The sequence below is a fragment of the Asparagus officinalis genome, chromosome 10 (assembly GCF_001876935.1).
Source record: "Asparagus officinalis chromosome 10, Aspof.V1, whole genome shotgun sequence".
Taxonomy (NCBI): Eukaryota; Viridiplantae; Streptophyta; class Magnoliopsida; order Asparagales; family Asparagaceae; genus Asparagus; species Asparagus officinalis.
This window is the reverse complement of record NC_033803.1, coordinates 62,684,533-62,710,513: the sequence shown is the minus strand read 5'-3', so window position 1 is coordinate 62,710,513 and position 25,981 is coordinate 62,684,533. Positions and strand designations below refer to the sequence as shown.

Sequence of the window (25,981 nt, the reverse complement as noted above, 5' to 3'; positions counted from 1 at the left end):
AATACACACACACACATATATATTAGTAAATTATAATAAATAATCCTATAGTAATGATATAATATTGAATTATTTAACAAAAAATATTCTATTATATTATTTGATTAATAAAATATATCATTAATGTTTGAATAATATATTATATAATATATTTAAAAACTTTGACATGTTATGTAATTAATATTTAATAATAAAATAATACTCCTCTAAGAACATAAGATTAAATATTAATATATTCAATTTATTGAATATATTATATAATAAATAATATTATATTATATAATGGAAACATAATTATAAGTTATAAAGTAAGTAACTTATTAATGATAAATTACATATCCTATAAAAATATCAATATAATAATAATAATAATAACAATATCATAGTATAATAATGATATATTGTATTATAAAAAGAAAATTTAAATACATTATTATTAATAAAAGTTTATATATTATTAATATTAATAACAATATACATATTTATATAAAAAATAATTAAACATGTTACTATTTGAAAATTTTATTAAAGTAGTAAAATATAATATATATTACAAATATGTACAGTATATAGCATTGTAATCTATTAGTTACATATAATATTATAATATTAATTATATATTATTATAATATATTAATTAAAATAGATTGTATTATAATTAATATTTAATATATTTATAGTATGTTTAATATTAATGTTATAAAAGATTAAAATATTGTTAATCGAAAACACTTATCATGATATTTTGAAAATACTTTTGAAGAAAAACACCATGATGTTTTGAAAACACCACCAAAAATCACTATAGTATCAAAACATTACCCTAAATGTTACCAGTTACCTGCCCGTTAAAATACATGGTTAATGGTGGGGGTGCTACCGGGCATTATCTACGCACGTGACGGCCGTCGTGTGCGCGCGCGTGAAACGCTAGGTAAGTAACGCCATCTCCATTCTCATCGTTACGTGCACGTGACTCCATTTTCTCGGTCGCCATGTGTCCCCACAAAAACTCCAATTTCTCACGTTACTTCTCAGTTGTCATTGTTAAAAAAAAAAAAGAAAAATTCTCATTTTGTGCAAATAAACTTAAAAAGCTTCATTGGCGGTTATAATAGCTTTTTAATTATAAAAGTTACTTGTTTACCCATTATAATAAACGCTTTTTTTAATTATAAAAGTTTTTATTTTTCTCCCAATTCGTTAAAACTGATATAGAATATTCTAATAGTATTAATTATTTCAAATTAGGGCTGCTAATTTTTTATTTAATCTCCATCTTGATCATTATATATGTTTTGCTCTCATGTAGTTGCTCACTTGCTCTCTCCAAAATCCCTCCCTCTCTTATCTCTCATTCCGATTGCTAAGAAATGAAAAATAGATTTTCGAGAAGAAAGAAGAAATTAAGTACTAGACTTGAATTTTAAAGATTTTTGTGATATAGAATAGGTTTTAGAAACACATACAATGATATAATCGAAAATCCATGAGAAAAAATAATGCCAAGTAAAATAGTCTCCTAATCTAAACAACAGCAGACAACATAAGTTAATATAAAAACAAACTGAAGTTAAAGGGCTATTTAAAAAAAATCAATCTAAAGGTCTCAATTAAAATATGTAAAATATGACGGATCAATATGTAAAAAGCTTTTAAAAAATTTTAAAATTACTATATCGAGAAACTGTAACCGAATTTTAAAATTGAACCAAACAATTACACCAACTAAAAGCAACCATTAATAACTGCAGTTGCATGCAACTACGAGTAGCATTGCAGTTACAGTTGCATGCAAACAATCTCCCCCCTAGACAACAACAAAGTCTTCATCTTCAGCATCTTCCTTTGTCCTCTCTATATCTCTCTCAAAACAAAAAGGAAGTCCATCTCTCTCTCTCTCTCTCTCTCTTCAATTGCAGCATTAATGGTTTCTGTTATGCACAGAAATAACCCACCTTTCCTTTGCAATTTCCTCTCCAATTCTGTCCAAAATCAGTGAATTTGGTCTCGATTTGGTCGATCTGTGAAAGATCCAGGTGACTGTTTCCCCCTTTTTTGTTTCTTAAATTGATGGCCAGGTTCAGTGAATTTATTAATTAAGTGCTCTAATCTTGTTTCCAAAAGTGCCAGAATTCACGATGTATTTTCCTTTTGGTTCATGCGCTTTTAATTCTGTTGCTGGATTCTGGGTGTGAGAGATCTCCAAGTTTTTTTAAGTGATTTTAGCTGTTAAAAATCCCTTTTTTGGGTGTTTTTTCTATGTTCAGAGAGAGGCATCAATCAATTTCTATTGGGAATAATGGGTCTTAGATGACAACCCAGATAAAAAAATCCCAAATTTTTTCTTAGGGTTTCTGGGTTTTGTTGAAATCTTTGGGATGGAGCTTCCGAAGGAATTTGGGGGTCAATGGATTCCAGCAACCCCAGCCAAGCCCATCCCTTTTGGGCTTTCTAATGAGGCTGAGATGCCCTGTATGACACATTTGGCTTTAAATTCTCCGGCGATCAATGGTGGTGGTATTGGCCGGAAACAGGGGATGAATGCTGAGATCTTGAATTGGAATCGGTTTTTTTTTAATGGTAAGATCTCATCGCCAGCGAACTGGGAGTCCGGCAGTAGCCGGGGATTGCCGCCGTTATCACCGAAATCTCAGTGTGAGTACTCTTTGATCATGTTATTGATAGATTTAATTGGGTTAATGGCGGATAGAGTTCCTGTCCTATGACCTGATTGAACTTAGTAGCCCTGTAGTTTTATTGTTGCAGATAGACACACTGAGTGATTTTTTTTGACCCATTTCAGGGGTCTACCTCAACCAATAGGTTTTCACTTAGGCGGTATATGTGCAACAATACAACTCTTTCAGGGATTCTACACGCAACAATAGAACCGTAGGGATAGTAAGTTCAATTTGGCGATAGTATATGGGTCCATCCGCGGTTATCACCAAAACCTTGGTGTGAGTACTCTTCAAACATGTCATTGGTAAATATAAGGGTCAAATGGGCATAGACCCCTGTACTATTGCCTAACTGAAGATACTATCCCTGATGTACAGAGACCTCCTGAGTGAATTTTTTTTGATCCTTTTCACATGGTCTATGTGCAACAATAGATTTTCACTCAAAATAGAACTGCAGGGTCAGTAAGCTTTATTTGGCGAATAGTACAGGGGGTATATTCAATTACCGTAGATCAGTTAGTTTGGGGATCCTTTTCTATTAGTTGATGTATTGTTTGTTTTTGTTTTGGGTGTGATTTATAGATAGAGCTCCATTTCCTTTCTCGCCAAATCTCAACTCATTGCCTGAGTATAACAATGCGAGTAGAGTTTTTAGTGAGCAAATGGCCTCTCCGGCAACCCCAGCAACAATGGAGAAGAACCAGAGGCAGAGGATTCAAGATCATCTTCCTTGTGAAATCATCGATTTGGATCCGATTGATGAACCAACTAGCTTCCATGATCTTTTAAGAAAAAAGTCTGAAAAGCCTCGTGAAATTATTGATTTGGATTCTGTTGATGAACCAACAGCAAGCTATCAGGATCTTTTGTGGAATGAGTGTGGGAAAGTGCAGCAGGAACAATGTGTTTTTAACCAAGGTGAGAGAAACATGGTACTAAATTCAGCTGAAGAAGTCATTGTACAGCAAGCTGAGGGAGATAATCAAGGCATAGACTTGAATAAGACACCTCCGCCAAAAACTAGAAGAAAGAAGTATACTCCGAAGGTGATTAGAGAAGGGAAGCCGGCAAGAACACCAAAGAAGCCAGCAACTCCTAAGCCTCCAATGACAGCAGAAAATGCTGCAGGCAAGAGGAAATATGTGAGAAAGAAGAAAGATGGAAGTCCACAAGAAAATGCCACAAATGCACAAGAGGCTCCCAAAAGTGCACCAGGGCAAATTGTTAATGATGATAATAGAAATAGGAATAAGACCGTTAGGCGTAGTTTGAATTTTAATTCCGAAGATACTCAAGCTGTAGATCCATTAGCAGGATCAGGGTCGATGGCATTCAGACATAATGTATTAGAAACTCAAGGTCAAGAAGCACAGAATGTATCACAAACTGTTGTTAGGTCGCAAACTGCATCAGCTGTGCATTGTTCTCAAGGGCAAGGCTCAGTGATTTTGGAGAGGCCAATTGGGGGATTTAACAATTCAACAAGCCGATTCACAAACGAGAATTTAAGAACCCCCCAAATCCTAAATCAGGCTCTTGAGTCTTCGAGGCAAGAAATGTTGAAATTGAAATGGCAAGTTGATTTTGAGAGGATGAGAAGTAACATGAACTCAAATCAGCAGTCTGCAAGAAGAGAAGGCAACTGGGAGAGACATGGACAAGATGGTCAGAGACATGGACAAGATGGTCAAAACCAGGTTGCTTCAAATACAAACTCAATGTCTAATATTGTCCATAAAGTTCAGGTTGGAGCAAATATGAGTTTAACCCAGGAGAATTATGGTAGCAGTATTGATCCATGTTTTCGTGATATTCATAAGAGAAGGAAAGTAGAGAATGGTCAGAGAGGAATCACACCTTATTCTTCTTCTATGTCAGCTTTAACTCCTAGCGGTTGGAAAGCTACACAGAAGATGCAAAATACAAGTCATATTTTCATCCCATATGCACAAAGGAGGATGCCCCTTGAGCAAATCCTATCTCAAAAGCACATGTTGGAGATTGCTGAAAATGAGAGGGAGAAAAGTTACAGAGAAGTTCAAATTGACAGACCAATCTTAACTCCTATGAAGCAATTCGGTCTTGATAAAATAAACAGCATCCAACCCCCAACTCCTGAAAAGACACTGGCATGCAATAATAGTCACGAAAATGGGACTTATGGACCGAGAGCTCGTGTTGACCTCCTTATCACAAAGCAAAAGAAACCAAGAGGTAGAAGGCAGAAGAATAAGGAACAAGATCCTGATGTTAATTTGTTGACCAAAAATGCGAACCAAATTGTATCGTACAGGGACCCAATAGAGGAAATTGTTCAAAAACTAAGGGATATGGACATAAATGGTGCCCATGAAATTGTTTCAATTCAACAACAAAGTGCAATAGTTCCTTATGTTGGTGGAAGCGGCACAATGGTTTTATTTGAGGGTCCAATTGATCTTATAAAAAAGAGGAAACCTAGGCCAAAGGTTGATTTGGATCCCGAGTCAGATAGAGTGTGGAAACTTTTGATGGGAAAGGAAAGCAATGAAGGTGAAAATGGAACAGATATGGAAAAGGAGAAATGGTGGGAGGAAGAAAGACGAGTTTTTCGTGGTCGTGCTGACTCATTCATTGCTCGGATGCATTTGATCCAAGGTAGTATATTTGTTTTTTTCTTCTTCTAGATTTCTTGATGCAGCTCTTGATTTTTAAGTAAAGAATACTATGGATTGATATAACTTATCGCTTTAAAACATGATCAGCTCTTGAGACTGGAATAACTCTAACTTTCTCTTCTTCAGTGTTGTTGCAAATCCAAACTGTTTCACTTCTCACTGTGAAGCACAATGCTTCTCTTGGAATTTGGTAAAACACAACTAAAATAAGCAAAAAATTGACTTGAACTGTAACTAACAAATTAAAGCTTCTGGCGTGCGTTCATTGGATTTTAAATTACTGTGCTTTTACTGCAAGGTCGTGTATAAAAGTAGAAATGAATTATATGGAGTTGCAATTTTTTTGTTTTCTTGATTACTTCATTTTCCTCTTTTAGCTTCCTGTTTTGCGAAAGCAAATGTGCATACAATTATTATTAGATTAGTCTAATTGGATGAGCAGAGTATATAATTTTTCGGCAGAACAATTGTGGTGATTATACTAAAGGATTTTATGTGCAGTTAACTTTTATTAATCAGAAGAGTTTTAACCAGTTATGTTTTATATTTGAGAGGGCTACTATCTGGCGCTCTTTCTCGTGCTATAACAAAAATACAAATATGAACCTCGGTTTATTGTAATATCTTATGGTTCTATGTGATGTGCTATCTTTGTAGCAATTGATATGTTAAACTGAAAATCACTGAACCAATTTAACAAAGTTTAAGGAGTTAATAAGCTTCTGACTTATTTGGTGGGAAGTATGTAAATGCATACATGTCCATTTGTTGATGCATGTTTTATGCAGAACTTCTAAATTAAGGGATTCCAGTATGGATCTGTAATTGAAAACATTTCTAGCGTACTATAATTATGTATTCTTGCTGCCAATTAGATTTAATTCTCAACAAACACTTCTCTCAATTATTCTTTCCTTTTTTTTAGGTGATAGGCGCTTCTCTCGGTGGAAGGGATCGGTTGTAGATTCGGTCATTGGCGTCTTTCTTACACAGAATGTTTCAGACCATCTTTCAAGGTGAAACCCACTTTTTATACTGAATCTCAAATGAGACCTTCCAATAACTTCAAGTAAAAAATAAGATTGCAATAGAGGACAGAAGGTAGGAGTTTCATCGTTACTCATCATTTTCACTCTTTGATTTTGACAGCTCTGCATTCATGTGCCTTGCTGCAAGATTTCCTCCTCAATTAAATGGGACAGTAAGCAGACCTATGTTTGTCGATGACACTATCAGACATCAAGGGGAAGCAACAGAGCCAGAAATATGCGATCAAAGAGGGATCAATGGATCTAAGCAAAAACAGAATAACGAAACTGCCAACAGTAATGAATCACTTGAAAGCAGTTTAGGTTCTTCCGCAACCATCAGTAGTTGTACAAGTGCAGTAGAAGGCAACAATAGAAAATCACTGGAGGATGTTGTTTCATCACAGAACTCTGTAGCTTCATCTGAAAATTCTTCAGTGTCTCCAGTTAAAACAACCGATCAAAGCAAACTGAGTCCACCATTGAATTTTGAAGCTGCTGAGTTGCTAACTGGAGGTAGAGACCATGGTTTTGGTTCATTCAGAGAGCTTCTTGAAATGGCAGATGAAGGAGTATTGAATGACCTGAAAGATACTGGAAATGGAAGCATGTTATTGGGGGGAGATGACAGTATGATTAATTGGTCCATAGCTCTTAGGATGGACAAGAGTCTATCAGCCCCAAATGGACCTATTGATCTTAATGGTTCATGCCCATCCATTGATACACCTTTTTCCCATATCCATCCAGAATTTCAGAAATTTTCAACCTCCAGGTTTGTGGGAATGGATAAATCTGAGGCCATAAATGAAAATAACATGTCTTATTTACCTCCGACTGCATTTGAACTAAACGAGAGGAATATAAATGAATTAATGGGTAGGCATTATGCTTCAGGCATAGGAAGTTCAATCAATTCTATGAATCAGAATCAGCCGTTGATTGATACTATTGCACCTTGTGCTAATTCATTTGGAGGAATAAGCAAGGATCCTGCTCAGCCATTGAGGCCTCTTCAAAATGAGGGCCATTCTTGCTTTCAAAATGGGGTGTCTTATAATAAAAATGTTTCTGATATATGTTTAAATCAACAAGATGGTAGTGGAGTTATGCTAAAAAAAAGAGAAAAGTTAGCAGAAACTCAGACTAGTTCAAATTCACACAATACGAATCAAAGGCATGGTTTTGTTTCTGAAGGTGCAGAGGGATCAAATTTAAGATCCCATAAGGTTTCATCTAAAACACAGAACAAAATATCAAAGGAGAAGAATGCAAAAGCTGAGACTGAGAAGAAAACCTATGATTGGGATTGTCTTAGAAAGCAGGTATATGGAAATGGTGCCAAGAAAGAACGGAACAGTGATGCAATGGATTCACTGGACTACGAGGCACTAAGGAATGCAAATGTGAATGAAATATCTAATACAATTCGAGAAAGAGGAATGAATAATTTGCTTGCAGAGCGAATCAAGGTGAACTACAAAACCGTGTTTTTCTGAAGACATTCAGTTCATATTATATTAAAAAAAAACTCTCACATTATCTTTGTAATTGCAACCACTGCGCATAGTTCAAGTATGTAGTAAGTCAAAAACACATCGATAGATATAGCTAATGTATCTAGCTGTAAATCAATATGCAAAATAAACTTATAGTTGATTTATCTTCATAAAAGCGGTCAATCTAATTGTGATTTTTTATTGCAGGACTTCCTCAATCGTCTGGTCAGAGATCATGGAAGCATAGATCTCGAATGGTTAAGGGACATTCCCCCAGACAAAGCCAAGTAAGATCTATAATATAAATCATGTAGTGGTTTATTTGTGATACCATCAATACCTGAAAGGGCTATGTTGCTTTTCCGAGATTATATTATACTTTTATTTTTGACGTGTAAGCTGTACGACTATAATTTCTTGTGGTGCTTTCAGGGACTACCTTCTTAGCATAAGGGGCCTGGGGCTCAAAAGTGTTGAATGTGTTCGGCTTTTGACACTTCACCATCTAGCTTTTCCTGTAAGTTTCTTTCTTAAAGAATTACTTTACAGGTTGTTACACATGCTTAATTTTTACCTTTAGTTTTCTTCTATTTTTTGTCATCTACAAGGTTGACACAAATGTTGGTCGGATTGCCGTAAGGCTGGGATGGGTCCCACTTCAACCCCTGCCTGAGTCCCTTCAGTTGCATCTTTTAGAAATGTAAGCACCTTGATATTTATTGCACTTTCATTTTTAGCAAGCACCATACCTACAGGAGATAGTAAAACTTTCAATGTACCCGCTAACTGTGCGACCCCCATTTTTTCCAACATAGCCCTCTTAGTAGTGTGTAACCCTTAAATTTTTTCAACATTTCCCCAACTTTCAACATTATTTTGAAAAAGTCCCAAGTTTTCGACATTATTTTCAGAGAACCACCATGACCTTTTGACGAAGTTTCAGAAAACCCCCTTTGTGCCATTAGGCAGTATGTTGAAAAACTTGCAATCATTTGGGAGTTTTTTGTGACAAGCCTCAAAGGTTAGGGGATTAAATGACATTTGTCAAGTTTATAGTGGGGTTATCTCAAAGTGGCCAAACTTTATGGGGGATTATATGAAATTTACCTGTAAAGTTATACTTACTTGTTGTTCCTCTACATAGGTACCCTATATTGGAGACGATTCAAAAGTACCTGTGGCCTCGGCTGTGTAAGCTTGACCAGAGGACATTGTATACTCTATCACCCTGTTACAAAGATCTTACTTTAGTATATTGATTAACTCAATGCATTAATGAACTAATTCTATTCATATATCTGTTTTCCAGATATGAGCTGCACTATCAGTTAATTACTTTTGGCAAGGTAATGCTTTAACCAGTGACATTTGTAACTGGCGAATCAATTGACATGAATAATAAAGCCGTTTCTATGAGTTCTCATGTAGGTTTTCTGTACAAAGAGCAAACCAAATTGCAATGCCTGCCCAATGAGAGGAGAGTGCAGACACTTTGCAAGTGCATTTGCTAGGTTTGTGATAAGCTTCAGATATGTAATCTAATTTAAAACTTTATATATGTCCCCGTTACTTATTATGAAACGGAAGTTAGTATGTTGATTTTATCTTGCAGTGCGAGGCTTGCTCTTCCAGGACCGGAGGAGAAACGTTTAGTGAGCTCAACAACTCCTTTTTCTTCAGAGAGAAGCCATGGCCCAGTGCCCAGGCCATTACCCCTACCTCAACATGAATCAAGCACTCACTTGCGGGAGCAAATTGTACCCAGAAATTGTGAACCTATCATTGAGGAACCTGCAACTCCTGAACCTGAGTGTATTAAAGCATTAGAAATTGATATCGAAGATGCTTTTTATAATGACCCCGATGAAATCCCGGGATTTAAGCTTAACATGGAGGAGTTCAGTCAGAATTTGCAGAGCTATGTGCAAGATGGTGATATGTCAAAAGCTTTAGTTGCTTTAACTCCGGAAGCTGCGTCTATCCCCGTGCCTAAGCTGAAGAATGTCAATCGGTTGCGTACAGAACACCAAGTGTATGTTATATCACTATTATCCTTGTTTCTTATAAGTGAAGCAAGCAATTTTACAATTAGGATAAAATTCACAAAACTCCCAAGAAGTTTGGCCCATTTTGTAGATAAACCCCCAAAAGTTTGGAAATGTCATTTATTCCCAACAACTTTTTCAGATACCCCAAAAAGTTCGGGGCTATCTGCAAATAGATTCAGGGGGGTTTTGTGAAGTTTACCCTTAGAATTATTTAAAAGGATGACAATTTTTTTTTCCGGACCTTGCAGATATGAACTTCCAGATTCACATCGTCTCTTGGAAGGAGTAAGCCATTTTCTCTTAGCAGCTTATTTTTTCAAAATTTTCATTATTTTAGAACCCAACTCATTTGTCTTCTCTTTAAACAATAACAGTTGGACAAAAGGGAGGCAGATGACCCATGTCCGTATCTTCTAGCTATATGGACTCCAGGCAAGCACATTTTGCTTGTAGCCAGAAACCCAAGGCATATTTTCTTCGAAGTTCTAACTTCATTAGTTATGTACCGAAAGTCTAAAACTGTGCTGTAATAGGTGAAACTGCTCAATCCATTGAGCCCCCAACGGCATGCTGCAATACCCAAGACACCGGTAAATTGTGTTTCAAGGATACATGCTTTAGTTGCAATAGTATACGAGAAGCGCAAGCGCAGATGGTCAGAGGGACACTTTTGGTAATTCATAAAACTTGCTATGTTCATCTATAACCAACGTTAATATGAAACTTTTAATAGTGATTCATCATTAAAGTTTTTTGTTTTTCAATATTAGCCCATTAAATCTTTCATTAAAATATCTCCCGAATCATTGAAATTGCTATTAGGTCCCCATAATTCTTAAGTTATTTTGAAATTAGTCCCTGAAACGTTAAAAATTCTAGTAGGTCCCCCCAATGTTCTAGTTATTTTGAAATGGGTTTTTATTGATATATGCTCCTCAAACTATAAATATTTTTAAATTTACCCTACAAATCTTTGTAACTTTAAATTTACTGTTCAAATTGTTTTCTTCTTTTAAACTTGCCCTAATCTAAATGATGTTAAAATTTTAACCGTGGTTGCCTATAAATTTACCTGATATACCCCTAATAAATTGACATTAACTGGGGAGAATCTCCTTCACTGTTTGTTGTTTACCCTACTCTTGATCTTCTCAATATTCCCTTGAACACGCCGTTTTACTCGTCAAAGTCCCAATCTAAATAGAACACCTGCTCGTCAAGTCTATAGCTTTCTCATTGTTGGTGGTTTAATTGATCACCTTATCCGACTTATTTGCCGCCTTCTACTGTACCAACGAAAGTGATGATGGAGTAGGCAGAGAGAAGCTATGGTGTACGGTGGTGTGAATAGTTTACTTGAGTTTTACCGGCGAACGTGTTTGTGGCCTTGGCATCGCTGTGAATAAGGATGACACATAGAAGGCAAATAGAAAGTGAATCAAGACCTCAAATGGTCGATAACACTGTTGGATACTAAGGATACACTTCCTCAGGATCCAACCTTCATCAAATTGATTATAATAATTTGACAAGAAGTGATATGAATCTTTTACATCATGATGGTTCATTGCTCAAAGGTTGAGAGAGGCTTGTAGAGAGAAAGCACTAAGATTATACAGTGCTTGGATGTGCTAGAGTTTACCATAGAAATATTGTACAAAGCATGTGCTCTCTGCGACCTGAACAAATTCTTGGCCAATCAGTCGGGTGATAGTCAGCCGATCGTTCTTCTGGGCTGTGATGGATATCAAACGAGGGAAGACCTGGCGACGGAGTGGCTTTCAAATATTTTAATTGTGTTGTAGTTTTAATTGATTTTATTAAGGATAGAAATGCCATTTTTAAAAGTTTAATTTTTTTAGCAGAATATTTCCAACAGAATATTTTAAAAGTTAGTAAAGGGTAAATGATGGATAGTTACAATTTGAGGGGTAAATTTAGAATTATAATGATATGGGCGATAAATTTAAAAATACCTATAATTTGAGGGGCATATATCGAAAAAAGCCCTTTTGGAATTTGTCCCTCCAATCAAGAGTAGAACCGTAGAAGTAGCAACTAGAGGGATTAATTTGAAGTAACCTATGAGAATTGAGGCACCTAATAGCAATCTCAATGATTTGAGGTACTTATTTCAAAATAACTATGGGCGACCAAATAACAATTACAATGATTTGAGGGGCGAAGTTAACAATATGAAGATTTAAGGGATTAATATAAAAAACCTTAAACTTCATATTCCTGTAGACACAGAAAGACCAATTCAAGATTTGTTATTTAATTATTATATCTTCTTGAATAGATACCGTGTCGGACAGCAAATAGAGGAAGTTTTCCACTCAATGGCACATACTTCCAAGTGAATGAGGTAAACTATGTTGTTTTTATGATGGAATTGAATATTGCAACTGCTTTTCTACAGTAAATAACACTATTAATGATTCAAAAGTTGGTGTGCGTATAACTTAACTAGATATTTCTTTATTGAAGGTCTTTGCAGATCATGAATCTAGTCGGAATCCAATTGAAGTTCCTAGGGACTGGATATGGAATCTACCAAGGAGAACTGTTTATTTTGGAACCTCTGTATCATCAATATTTAAAGGTATTAAGATAATGAATGATCAAATTTGTGTCGTATGGTAATTAAACTGTAACGTTTAAACGATATATACTGATAGCATGTTAAATTGTCGAAACTGGCAGGGCTTACTACTGAAGGGATACAATACTGCTTTTGGAGAGGTATGTGTGCTGATTATAGTCCTTTCGTTTACATTTAATAGGAAAAGCTATGTTACAATGACTAATTCTATAGTTTTTCATGCGAGACTAGCAAAATGAGGCAGTTTATATTCTGACTTCTATACATAATGATCTTAACTAGTAAAATGAAATTGTACATTGACGAGGTGCACGAAATAACAGGGAATACTAAAAAAAGTTTAGGATTATGGCTTCACACTTTTTTCTTCTAAATAATTTGACACCTGTACATGTAAAACTTCAGTAAGAAATAAATACAAGGACAAAACACTTGCTTATGGAGAGAAAATAATGGAACCCCTTACACCAAGAACAAACTTATAATTGCTGTTAGATGTCATGAGTTATGTGGGTCTTATGTGGGTTATTGGATATCTATGTAGTGTGGATGTTACAAACTCTCTATATATATAATCCCTCTCTAATCAATGGTTAAGCTTCTCTCTCCTAACATGGTATCATAATGCATAGGTTAAAAAAAAACCTTAGAGCAGCTGCTACCCACCCTCTTTCCGACCAGGCCATCTCCGCCACTCTCATCCTCTCCTCTCTGGCCCTTTCTACTGCCTCCCCACCACGCTCCGATCTCCCCCATCGTCACTACCTGCCAGGCAGACCAGAACCAGCGCCCTGAGCACCTTGGCTGCCTGGTTTGGGGCCATGGTTTAGGCCGATCTGCCCCCTGAAATCCTTCTTCTTGTTGGCGTCTATGGTTAAAATTGAAATAATACAAATATATAACAATAAAAACTGAACAGAAAACTGAAATGTAGTAATTTAAAAATTTTTAACTCAGCTGTTGTGTGTTTGTAAAACGCTATGCTTAAAGCATTATTTGACCTACTCCGGTGCAAGGATCCCAAGGCCAAATTGCTTCTAGAAATAACAGTCCAGTACTCTGGTGTACACCAACCCAGTACTATCAAGATCTCCTCGATCTATAAGGCAAAGATCTCCTCGATCTATCAAGCAAAAGATCTCCTCGATCTATCAGGCAAAATTCCTATAAGCACCAGCTATTTTACAATCTATATCTGTATATATTGATTGTTATTTTTTGAATGAATTTTCTTTAAGGATTTGAGGTCTATTTATCGCGTTTGAAAAAATACTATGCACTAATAAAATAATATATTTTACTATACATGTGGGGCCTACGTCTTAATTTTCTTGTGGTGGGGCCTACCACTTTATGTTAATTTCAACAAAAATTTAGCAGCCTAATTTTAGGTAGCAGCTCATGTGTGGTTTTTTTGATTAAAAAATTAATATCCAACAATCTCCCATAAGTTTTTTAAACTAGTGTCGTGTAACAGTGCCGACGTTTCAATCGTTGTGCATAATGAAGATGTCGCAAAGACTCGAATCTCCTTTAGACCAACTGAATAAAAGATAAGTGCATGGTGTCGCAGAGACTTGAACTAGCACATGTCTAAAAATCCAGCGATCACACAAGATCAAACTTATCTGTGATAGTTTTCACTTTGAACCACACTTGCCTTTGTCTTTGCCTTTGCCTTTGCCTTTGCTTTTGCACATTTATGGCCCTGTGCATGTTCTGGTTTCTGTTAGAGCTCTAGGTATCTTTCCACAAGACATCATAGGAGACGGCCAAATCTCCACCCATGCATAGGTGAGTTCTTTAGGCATGTTTCCTATCGAACATCCCGCATCCGAAATGCTTTGAACTCATTAAGGCTTAAGAGCCACCCTCTCTCATGATAAGATTCTAGGTGAGTCCTTTAGGTGTGTTTCCTATCTAACACCCCACATCCGAAATACTTTGGACCCATTAAGACTTAACAGCCATCCCTTTTACATGATAGGATTCTAGGTAAAATGATCAAAGTTTTACTCGGGTAGTTCAGCCAGATAAGGATAGTATTAGAGGTTGATCAAAGATCAATTAAGTATCTCGTTCCTTACGGAGCGCGTTACGTAACCTCCAAATCTTGCCTTAGACACCGACTAATCCAAGAAAATTTGAACCTTTCACTTGTAAATATTACTTGACTTTTGAACCATTTATCTTGTCATTAGTAGCATAAGCTTTGAAGTAATAACTTAATGTAAATGGTAAGTATTTGTAAGACTACCAACTTTACAAATCTTACTTGACTTTTGAACCAATTATTTTATTATTAGTAGCATAAGCTTTGAACTAATAATTTAATAAACATGGTAAGTATTTGTAAGACTTACAAAACTTTAAGATCCATTCCAGCAGGCGTCCTTTCGACTATGTCTTTTTTCAGACCCTTAGTCAAAGGATCAGCTACATTCTCTGAAGATCGGACGTCAATCACAGAGATGACTCCTTGACAAATGAGCTCTCTCAAATAGCCATGCTTCAGACGAATGATCCGCTTCTTTTCATTAAACATCGAGTTTGCTGCCATAGCACTCGCCGCCTGATTATCACAATAGATAGTAATTGCACCTTGCAATTTTGTTAATGGAAGGTCTCGAAGAATACAACTGAGCCACTCAGTTTTATCTCCTACAACACAGAGTGCGAAAAATTCAGATTCCATCGATGACTGTGCAATCATGGTCTGCTTCTTAGACTTCCACGAGACGGTAGCTCCACCCATGGTGAAGACAAATCCTCTAATAGATCTGCACTCATCTGGTTCTGAACACCAGCTCGCATCTGAATAGCCTTCGATTACACCCGGATATCCAGTGTAGAATAGACCCAGATCTGTAGTTCTTTTTAAGTATCTCATCAATCTCTGGGCAGCATCCTAATGAAGCTTTCCAGGATTACTTGTGATCCTACTAAGCATTCCTACAGCGAATGCTATATCTAGCCTTGTGCAGCTCATCGCGTACATAAGACTCCCAATGATCTTTAAGTACCTCAGCTGTTCTACTGGTCTTCTAGTGTTTGGTCAAAGCTTCTTGTTATAATCATATAACACTGACAGTTCTGACAGGTCGTAGTAGCCATACTTCTTTAGCATGCTCTCGACATAATGAGATTGAGACAATCCAATACCCTCTTTATGATTTTGATTCTGAGAATCACGTTCGTAGTTCCAAGGTCCTTCATGCTGAACTGTACTAAAAAAAATTTCTTGGTAGATATTACTATCTCAAAATCACTCCCTATGATGAACATATCATCCACATAGAGACAGATGACCACCACATTTCTTTTAATGACCTTGATATATAGGCACTTGTCAGATTCACTTACTTGATACCCATTGTTGCAAACAATGCCATCGAACTTTTCATGCTAGAGTTTTGGTGCCTGCTTAAGTCCATATAATGACTTAACAAGTTTACAAACCTTACCAGGTGGAGCATCAAGTCCTTCTGGTTTCTTCATGTAGATTTCTTCTATAAGATCTCTATTGAGAAATGCAGTCTTCATATCCATCTGATGTATGACAAACCTTTTAATCGTCGCCCATACGGTAAGCACTTTGATGGTAGTGATCCTGCAAACTGGTGCATAGATATCAAAGAAATCTATATCTTCTTTCTGAGAGAATCCTTTCGCTACTAGTCTTGCTTTGTACTTTTCAATAGTACCATCAGAACGAAGCTTCTTCTTGAAGATCTACTTGCAATTGATAGGCCTTGCACCTTCAGGTACATCCACCAGCTCCCAAATGTGATTTTGGATCAATGAATCCATTTCATTATCTATAGCTTCTTTTCACAGAAGACCGTCTGTTAACTGCATTGCTTCTTGAAAAGTCTGTGGATCTCCTTCCACATTATAAATGATGAAAACATTTCTAAAATCTTTTTGTCTTCTGACGTGTTTGGAAGATGGTTCGATAACTCCTTTATCATTGACTGGCTCCTCTTGTGCATTTGATGTATTAACATTCTCTGCTACATCTTTGAACAATATGCCTTTATGTTTGATAAACTTATCCTCAAAGAATTCTGCCTCCCGAGCTTCAATGATGGAGTTGGTTCCAAGGTCCAGAAACCTGCACGTATTGCTATCTCCAGTAAAGCCAAGAAACACACATCTGTTTGCCTTTGGTTTGAGCTTAGGCCTTCTGATATCTGGAATTCGAATATATGTAAGACACCCCCACACTTTGAGACTATCTAAAGAATCTGGATATCCCAATCATAACTGATGAAGAGTATTATCAGTTTTGGAATATGATATTCTGTTCAGAATTCAGTTTGCCATTAGCAAAGTCTCTCCCCAATAGCAGGTAGGTAGATCAGATGTGATTAGCATCGAATTCACCATCTCGGACAATGTGCGATTCTTTCATTCTGCAATCCCATTAGATTGCGGAGAATACGGAGCAATAGTTTTAGCAATGATTTCATACTCCTTGAAGTATGCTTTCGATTTCTTAGATCGGTACTCTTCTCCTCTATCGCTCCTGAGTCTTTTCATCTGAAGTCCAAGCTGCTTCTCCACTCGAGTTCGAAACTCGACAAATTTGCTGAAAGCTTCATCTTTAGATTTTAGCAGGTAAACACGACAGAAGCGAGAATGATCGTCGATGAAGTGATGAAGTACTTCTTGCCGCCACGAGTGACGAAGCTCTTGAAGTCACAAGTATTTGAATGAATTAGATCTAACATGTTGGTGCTCCTCGTGACACTTGAAAATGGCTTCCTCGTCAGCTTTGTTTGCGCGCAAACTTCACATTTCTCAGGTTTGTTACCACCATATTTTGGAAGTAATCCTAACTTTTTCATGCTGGATAATTTTCTATAATTTACATGTCCCAGCCATAACACAGGAGTAAGCAAAAGAGGATATTTCATTTATAACGGGGTTATGTGCACTCATACTGATTTTATACATGCCATCAGTACGATATGCATTGCCAAAATACATTTTCTTAAAGAATAATATAGCCTTTCCTCCTTAGAAATCCAGCCTCATGCTTGCATCACACAACATGCTTCCAGAGACTAAGTTTTTGGCAATTGAGGGAACGTGTTTCACATCATTCAATGTGAGAGTCTTTCCTGAAGAAAGAGTCAGCACCACAATCCCAGTTCCGAGAACAAGAACCACAGAACGATCAACCATTGATACATTCTCTTTGATAGCAACATAAGAAGAGAACATATCTCTATTGGAGCATACATGACAAGTAGCACTCGTATCTATCCACCAACTAGAGATGTTCCTTAGAGTTGTTACCTGGAAGAGCATGGACACACAATCATCAACTTGATTGACATTGTGTGTTGTTTTCTTCTTTTGTGCTTTGCAGTCTTTGGTAAAATATCATTGCTTCCCACAGTTGAAGCATTTGCCGCTCTTCTTGAACTCCTTCTGAACGTTCAGGTTCTTCGGATTCTGGTTCTTCTTTCTGTTAAAAGACTTCTTCTTCTTGAAAGATGAATTATTACCCTTTTTAGAGTTAGCAGCCACCATATTAGCATACGCTTTCTGCTTAGCAATGAGCTCAGTCTTCGTGCGAGTCCAAGTCTCGTCCTCGATCCGAATGAACCTCTTCAAATCAGACAGAGTCATCTGTCTTTTCCTTCTCCGAATATCAGTGGAGAATGACATCAAAGATGGAGGAAGCTTGTTGACAATTGCACCAGAAATAAAGATTTGACAAAAACTGATCTTTTCATCCTTCAGCTTCATAACAAGCTTTTCAAGCTCTTTGACTTGAGGCAAAACCTCAGTATCATCTTCGAACTTCAAGTGTAGAAATTTGTCAATGAGGTGAAATTTGGACAGCTTCTCCTCATCCTTGTACTGGTCCTTCAGAGCATTCCAGATTTTCTTTACAGTGGGCTTATTGGTATAAGCATCTGCTAGATGATCGACCAGACAGTTAAGGAGATAACTCCTACAGAAGTAATCATCTCTAGCCCAAAAAGCTTTAGCTTCAGAGTCTTCTTCAGAGACGGGTTTTTCCTCAGAAACCACATAGTAGATTTTCAGGAGTTGCATCCTGAAGATTACTTTCCGACGCCATGCGTTGAAGTTGGAACCGTTAAAGTTCTCTAACTTAAGACAGTCCACTCCAAGAGTCCTCGCAGGATCCATGGTACATCAAAATAATGCTTTAAGATTGTTGGCGCCTGTGGTTAAAACTTGAATAATACAGATATATAACAACAAAAACTGAACAGAAAACTAAAGTATAGTAATTTAAAATTTTTCAACTCAGCTGCTGTGCGTTTGTAAAATATTGTGTTTAAAGTATTATTTGACCTACTCCGGTGCAAGGATCTTAAGGCCAAATTGCTTTCAGGAATAGCAGTCCAGTACTCTGGTGTGCATCGACCCAGTACTGTCAAGATCTCCTCGATCTATAAGGCAAAGATCTCATCGATCTATCAAGCAAAAGATCTCCTCGATCTATCAGGCAAAATTCCTATAAGTACCAGCTATTTTATAATCTATATCTGTGTATATTGATTGTTGTTTTTGGAATAATTTTTTTTAAGGATTTGAGATCTATTTATAGCGTTTGGAAAAATACTATACACTAATAAAATAATATATTTTCTATGCATGTGGGGCCCACGTCTTAATTTTCTTATGATGGGGCCCACCACTTTATGTTAATTTCAACAAAAAATTGGCAGCCTAATTTTAGGTAGCAGTCCATGTGTGGTTTTTTTGATTAAAAAATTAATATCCAACACTTCTTGCTACTCTGGGTTCTCCTATGTTGTGCATGACCCCCTTATGACTAACCGTGCTTGTTTATGTGTCCCTGGATGCTGCCTACATTTTATGGCGTCTTCCTCCAATACCTCTCATGATGCGTGGCTGAGGAATCTCAGCGACACATCCATCAAGTTGAATGGAAAGAACTATCTTTTGTGGGCCCAAGCGTTCGAAGTGTTTCTTAGTGCTCATCGGAAGATCAAGCACATTACTCAAGATCCACCTGATGCGAAAGATGCCACCTACGAAGACTGGTTTGCTAATGACTGTGGTGATTTCCTGGCTTGTGAACATTATGGAGGAAAATATTTTTCGTGGTCTGATGATGCTTAAGCCGACGAAGAAGATTTGGAATACACTAAAGAGTACCTATGGCAACGAGAAAAACATCTCACGTGTATGTGAACTCTGTGATCTGCTATTCACTCTACAGCAAGGAGACCAATCAGCTCAAGACCTCTATACCCCTTTTCGGGCACTACTAGATAAGTTGGAGGTCTACCAACCGTTTGTTGGTGATATCGCCAAGGTGAGGGAGTATCGTGAAGAACTTGCGATGGTAAAATTCCTGTCTGCACTCAAGCCCGACATCGCCTCTTAGATAAGTGGACAGATCCTTAGAGGTGACACTATACCATCATTGTGGACAGCCTTTTCTCATGTTCTGCGGATCTCTGACGCTTCTTCTCCACACACCGATCAGTCTGACTTGGTCAGTTATGGATGTGAACGTGGTCGCAGTCGTGACTCGGGGGGAGGACATGGCGTTGGTCGTAAGAATCGAAAGTGTGACCATTGTGACCGCACCAACCATATCTCTGAAAAGTGTTGGGATAATTTGGCAAGCCAGAGTGGGCTCAGCAAGCTGCTGTATCTACTGATCCATTATAGGAACAACTTGAAGTGACAAAACTCTGTCACTATCTCTGAGGCTGAGTATGACAAATTGATCCAGTCCGCTAAAGCCGTCACACTCGTTGCTACCCATAATGCTCCATTAGGTCTAGATACGGCATGTCTCCCTTCTTTGCGAACCCTAAGGCATTCTCCATCAAGCCTCTTGTCCTTAGGGGTACATTTGGTCTAGATACGGCTCGAATATTGTTACAGATATCCATATCTAATTTTTCATATCCATATCTGCTAAAATCGAATATGGTTACAGATATAGATGCAGACATACAAGCAGATATGTATGCGAATACAAAACGGATATGAGAAAATTAGATAGTATTGAGAAAAATATAGTTCACGTGATACAAAAGAGGTCGTTAATATGTTCATTATAACTAAAAAGGTAAGATTAGATATCTTGATCATCAAAATTTACCACAAATCCATAATTTAAGAATCAAAACTATCGTAAGAGTATGACTAATATGTATTCGGATATTTCAAATATGGATACAGATATTTCACTATAAAACCATATCTGTAACCATATCCTATCGGCTATAGATTTGAGTGACTATATCCATATCCTAACGAATATGGTTACTGATATTTCCTCAGATATTGATACGGTTTAGCACCCCTACTTATCCTCGAACCTCCCAACAGAACGGTGTTGCTGAGCGTAAACATCGTCATCTGTTGGATGTTACCCATACATTCATGATGCAAATGAACGTTCCTAAGACTTTGTGGACTAATGTTGTACTTACTGCTTGCCATCTTATCAATAGAATGCCTTCTTCTGTTCATGATCAGGCTCCCCATTGTCTTCTATTTCCTCAAAAGAAATTGTTCCCTCTACCACCGAACGTCTTTGGCTGTGTGTGTCTTGTTTATGATACTCAATCTGGACAAGCTCTCTCCTCCCTCCATCAGATGTATGCTTGTTGCTTACTCTCGCACTCAGAAAGGTCATCGTTGTTTTGATCCAATCAACTGAAAATACTTTGTTTTGGCTGATGTCACCTTCTTTGAGAGTGTTCCTTTTTCTAGTCCTACACCAGATGATGTCCATATCTGTTTGCCACTTGATATGCCGGTTGAGGATATTGTTCTAACATCTCCTTCTATTTCTTCTACTATCAATCCCTCAGACAAGAATTTAAAGTTTTACTCTAGTCGGGAGAAGAAAAATCAGGCTAGCCTTGATAGTCCCTCCAATCCTCCATCTTCTGACGTAGGTCCTTACAACACAACTTCTCCTATCGTTATTCTTGATAGTGACCTCCCTATTGCACCGAGGAAAGGTACACGTCCTATTGCAAAGTCATCTAGTGCCCATACATTGTCCCATTTTGTCTTTATTAATTGCATCCTACGACTAGATGTTTGTTTTGTTTTTGTCATTTGTTTCTATACCCACGAACTATCAGGAGGCATTATGTGTACCTGAGTGGAAAATTGTAATGGATGAAGAGATGTCAGCATTACAATCTCGTGGGACCTGGGAACTTGTACCGCTAGCCCCAAGTCTGAGATTATCAGTTGCAGATGGGTATTCGCAATCAAATATCGTCCTGATGGCAATATTAAGAGATACAAGGCAAGACTTGTGGCACATGAATTTACACAGACTTATGGTGTAAATTACTTTGAGACTTTTTCTCCGGTTGCTTGTCTGAATTCAATCAGAATATTGTTCTCCTTGGCTGTCAATCAACGCTGACCTCTCTATTAGCTTGATGTCAAGAATGTTTTTCTATATGGCGACTTTACTGAAGAAGTGTATATGGAGCAACCCCCAAGATATATTGCTCACGGGGAGACTCAAGTTTGCAAGCTGACGAAAGTAATATATTGTTTCAAGCAAAGTCCGCTTGCATGGTTCACAAAATTCAGTGAAGTAGCTATGCAAGCCGGGTTCAGGAGGTGTAATTCAGATCATTCAGTGTTTATCAAGCAAGAATCCATAGGGTGTGTGATCCTGGCTGACTATGTAGATGATATTCTAGTGACTGGCAGTTAGAGTGCAGGTATTAAGGAGAGCAAAGAGTTCCTCAAGAAACACTTCGTAACTAAAGACATGGGCTGACCTAGTATTTCTTGGGAATTGAAATTGCACATCAGAAAGATAAAATTGCATTGTCCCAAAAGAAATATGTGCTTAACTTGCTGTAGGAAACAGGAATGCTCGGTTGCAAAGCAGAACGTGCTCCTATAGACCCTAGCTTGGACCTGTGGGCTGAGTCATCTGAGATACTTGAAAATGCTGGAAGGTATAGATGACTTGTTAGGAAGTTGATATACCTTATGGTGACACGACCTGACATTACATTTGCTGTTGGACTTGTCAGTCAGTTTATGCATATACCCAAAGAGGTTCATTGGAAAGCTGCCTTACATTTGTTGTCCTATTTGAAGAATGCACCTGGTAGAGGTTTACTCTACAATTGTCGTGAACATCTTGAAGTCACTGGCTATGTTGGTGACAAAGGAGATATGAAGTCTACATCTGGGTACTGTACTTTTGTGGGAGGAAATCTCGTCACGGAGAAGAAACATAATGTTGTGTCACGGCTCAGTGCTGAGGCTGAATATAGAGCTATAGCACATACTGCTTGTAAGATGGTGTGGATAAGGTCTTTTTGACAGAGCTTGGGTTCCCTCCAAAGGAGCCTATGCCTATGTATTGTGATAATCAACATAGCTAGCAACCTAGTGTTCCATGAAAGAACCAAGCATATAGACATGGATTGTCACTTTATCAGGAATGCAGTTCTAAGAGGCCAGATTACCACTCCGTTTACATCCTCTTCTACATAGCTTGCATATATGTATACTAAGGCTGCTTCTAACCACTTTCAGTCCTTGTGTAACAAGCTGAACGTGATAGATCTATATGCTCAAGCTTGAGGGTGAGTGTTAGATGTTATGACTTATGTAGTATGTGGATATGTGGGTTATTGGACAGCCATTTCGTGTGGACGTTACAAACTTTATATATATGTAATCCCTCTCTAATCAATGGTTAAGCTTCTCTCTCCTAACAATTGGCAAATAAAGGTGGGGGTCCTTTAAGAAAAGTTTAAACTTTAGATTGGTTATATGAGACACCCAAATTTATATGAGACACCCAAATTTCAGGGGAGTTTTGTGAGACAAACCCAAAAATATTTGCACTAGTTTTAAGGATGAAGTCTAGTTATGTTTTTTAGATTAATTTTTCTTCTCTGTTTGTTCTTCTACATACTACATGTTCCTATTGTGCTCCCTTTATGCTTCAAGATGATACTTTAACTTAATCTGAAATGTGACTTTTGTTTATTTTCTATAAATTCCCCAGGTTTTGTGTGTGTCAGAGGATTCGATCGAACATTAAGAGCACCAAGGCCTCTCTTCGCAAGGCTACACATCGCAGCGAGCAAGGTAATAAAAACCAAAAGGACTGGAGCAGAAGCAAGAAATGATGAATAACACTTCACAGAAGAAAGCTAACAAAAACTAACAAATTGTTCTTGGACTCATGGCATCTCTAACCATGAACTCTACCGCAACCATAAGCTTTTAACATTTATCGGTTAATTCGGTGGCGGGAGAGGCTGACCGTTGGTCTTCTAACATTATTCTTTTGTTCCATTTAATGCTTAGCAGCTGAGCCATTCTTGAAAAAAATGGAGGAAGCATATCGAAGAAGTATCCTCCAAGTATAATAATACATGCAAAAGAGATAGGCAAGAAGTTTCTATACCAAAATTTAGTTGTATTAACTGGGTCCTTGTATCATAATGTTTCAACAGGCAAGTTTTCGAGTCCTATATTGGGATATTATGGCTGAATATAGCTTGATCATGTCATGAACTGTGCAACTTGAATCTCTGTCTCAAATAAGTGAAATCATCCTGAAGGATGTATGTGATTCAATGTTACTGTCATTCTTTTACATGAAATTCTGATTCATTTGTTTTATTATGTTTTTTTCTGAGAATAATGATACCGTGAAGTTTGATTTGTGGATGCTGTATTGTTGTTCTTTGTTCCATTGACTCTTAGGGCTGTTTGGTTCGTTTCCTAAAAACCAAGAAATGGAAAGTTTTTTGGAAATGTAATATAATATTATTAGATTCCATTTCCATTCCAAAAAAACACCCACAACATCCAATAAAATATTATTTTCATCATCCAACTCATCCATAACATCTAATAAAATATTATTTTTATCCCCCAACTCATCTCATCTTATCTCATTTCTTACTTTTAAAAATAAATCAAACACAAGAAATGGGTCACATCATCCAAGTCACATCACCTCATCTCATCTCATCTTTAAAAATAACTCACATCATCCAATAAAAAATTGACAACTCATCTCCTCTCATCTCCATTTTTTCTCTCTCCACATCCTCCAAAAAAACTTGGAAATGGCTTTCCAAAAGATTGGGTCACATCAACCAATAATATAATGACAAATCATCTCATCTCATTTCTTTTCTTAATTTTAAGAAGGAACCAATCACAATAAAAGAATCTAAACAAGGAAAGCTTTTTCTTTTCCTTATTTTTTAGCCAACCAAACACAAGAAAAGAACCTCTAATAAGTTTTATTTTAAAATAACTCACATCATCCAATAATATGGTGACAACTCATCTCATCTCATTTCTTTTTCACAATAAAAAGTGAACCAAACACAAGAAATGGAAATGGTTTTAAAAAAGCGTTTCCTTTTCCTTTCATTTCCAATATTTTTAGCGAACCAAACAGCCCCTTAGTTCAGAAACAGGGGAAAATGTTCTTTTTTTTTTCTACAATTTTTTTTTCCAACGGTGTACTTAATTTGTTTTTGTTTACTTGTTTTTAATGTAATCAGATACTCTTGCAAGTTCATTTCAAAAATTGCTTGTTCCTGCAAAATCCTATCTTCCTAAATGGCTTGTTATGCAAAACCATGCCTATTTTTATGAGTAATTGTTTTAGGTCTCTTGTCATACCTAGAACACGCACATTAAGGTTCTTGATGGGTATATAATTCATGCATATTAAGCGGGACCCGAGTATGATATTTGACTTGCACATGAATATGAAGCCACATTTCCTAATCCATAGGCTAGAATCATTCATATAATAAATGAAAATCCTTTTTTTAAAGACAGACCCGAACAAACCATCAAACAAAGCGGACATCAGATTCATGAAAATTCTGTCAATTCCGTCCGGATTAAGAGTTATTGGACTATTGTGTCAATTTTTGGTTATTTATTTACATTGACGTTTGAGTGAGTTTTGATTAGAAATCTGCTTTCATCTCAACTTTGACAAATTAGTTCCTCAACCATAGTGAGTATTTTAGGGTAGTTTTGATACTTTCTATTTATAGTAATTTCAATCCCATTAAGAATCTTTCTATTTAAGAATAGGATTTTAGACCATAGAGCTATTACTTTTTGATTAATAAATATTCCATTTTTCATATTTCCTTGGGGATGGAGAGCTCTTCATGGATTAAAAGGTTATTTACTTTGTGGATTCGAAAAGCCTCCTTGTAAATTTTGATATTTTACTACCGCTCTGCATCACCAAACAAATGTTACTTCATGTCCCATCAAGACATATCAGTCACATCATCTGGATAACAAATTCCATAGCCCTTCCTAAAGGAAGAGGGCGCTCGAAAGAGAAAATATGGAGTAGAAGCTTAGCCTCTTCTTCTTCCTTTGACCTCCTCTCATCCCTAGTTTTAACGATCCCTACCTTCGACTTAGATTTTTTA

At 36.9% G+C, this 25,981-nt stretch overlaps 1 protein-coding gene across 3 annotated transcripts; it reads left to right on the top strand.

Annotated features, from left to right (window-relative positions):
- On the top strand, positions 1,819-24,185 carry LOC109825490 (transcriptional activator DEMETER-like). Of its 3 annotated transcripts, none has more exons than XM_020392348.1 (19): positions 1,819-2,039; positions 2,353-2,658; positions 3,270-5,324; positions 6,270-6,360; positions 6,494-7,844; positions 8,079-8,158; positions 8,304-8,388; positions 8,480-8,571; positions 9,016-9,084; positions 9,181-9,217; positions 9,300-9,382; positions 9,484-9,903; positions 10,168-10,204; positions 10,294-10,351; positions 10,453-10,592; positions 12,222-12,287; positions 12,410-12,524; positions 12,626-12,664; positions 23,560-24,185. In XM_020392348.1, exons 2-19 carry the CDS (start codon positions 2,382-2,384, stop codon positions 23,688-23,690), a joined length of 5,226 nt encoding a protein of 1,741 aa, XP_020247937.1. In that variant the 5' UTR covers positions 1,819-2,039; positions 2,353-2,381; the 3' UTR covers positions 23,691-24,185. The 3 variants fall into 3 exon arrangements, with proteins under 3 accessions (XP_020247937.1, XP_020247936.1, XP_020247935.1); XM_020392347.1 differs by having other exon boundaries at positions 2,271-2,658; XM_020392346.1 differs by having other exon boundaries at positions 1,819-2,658.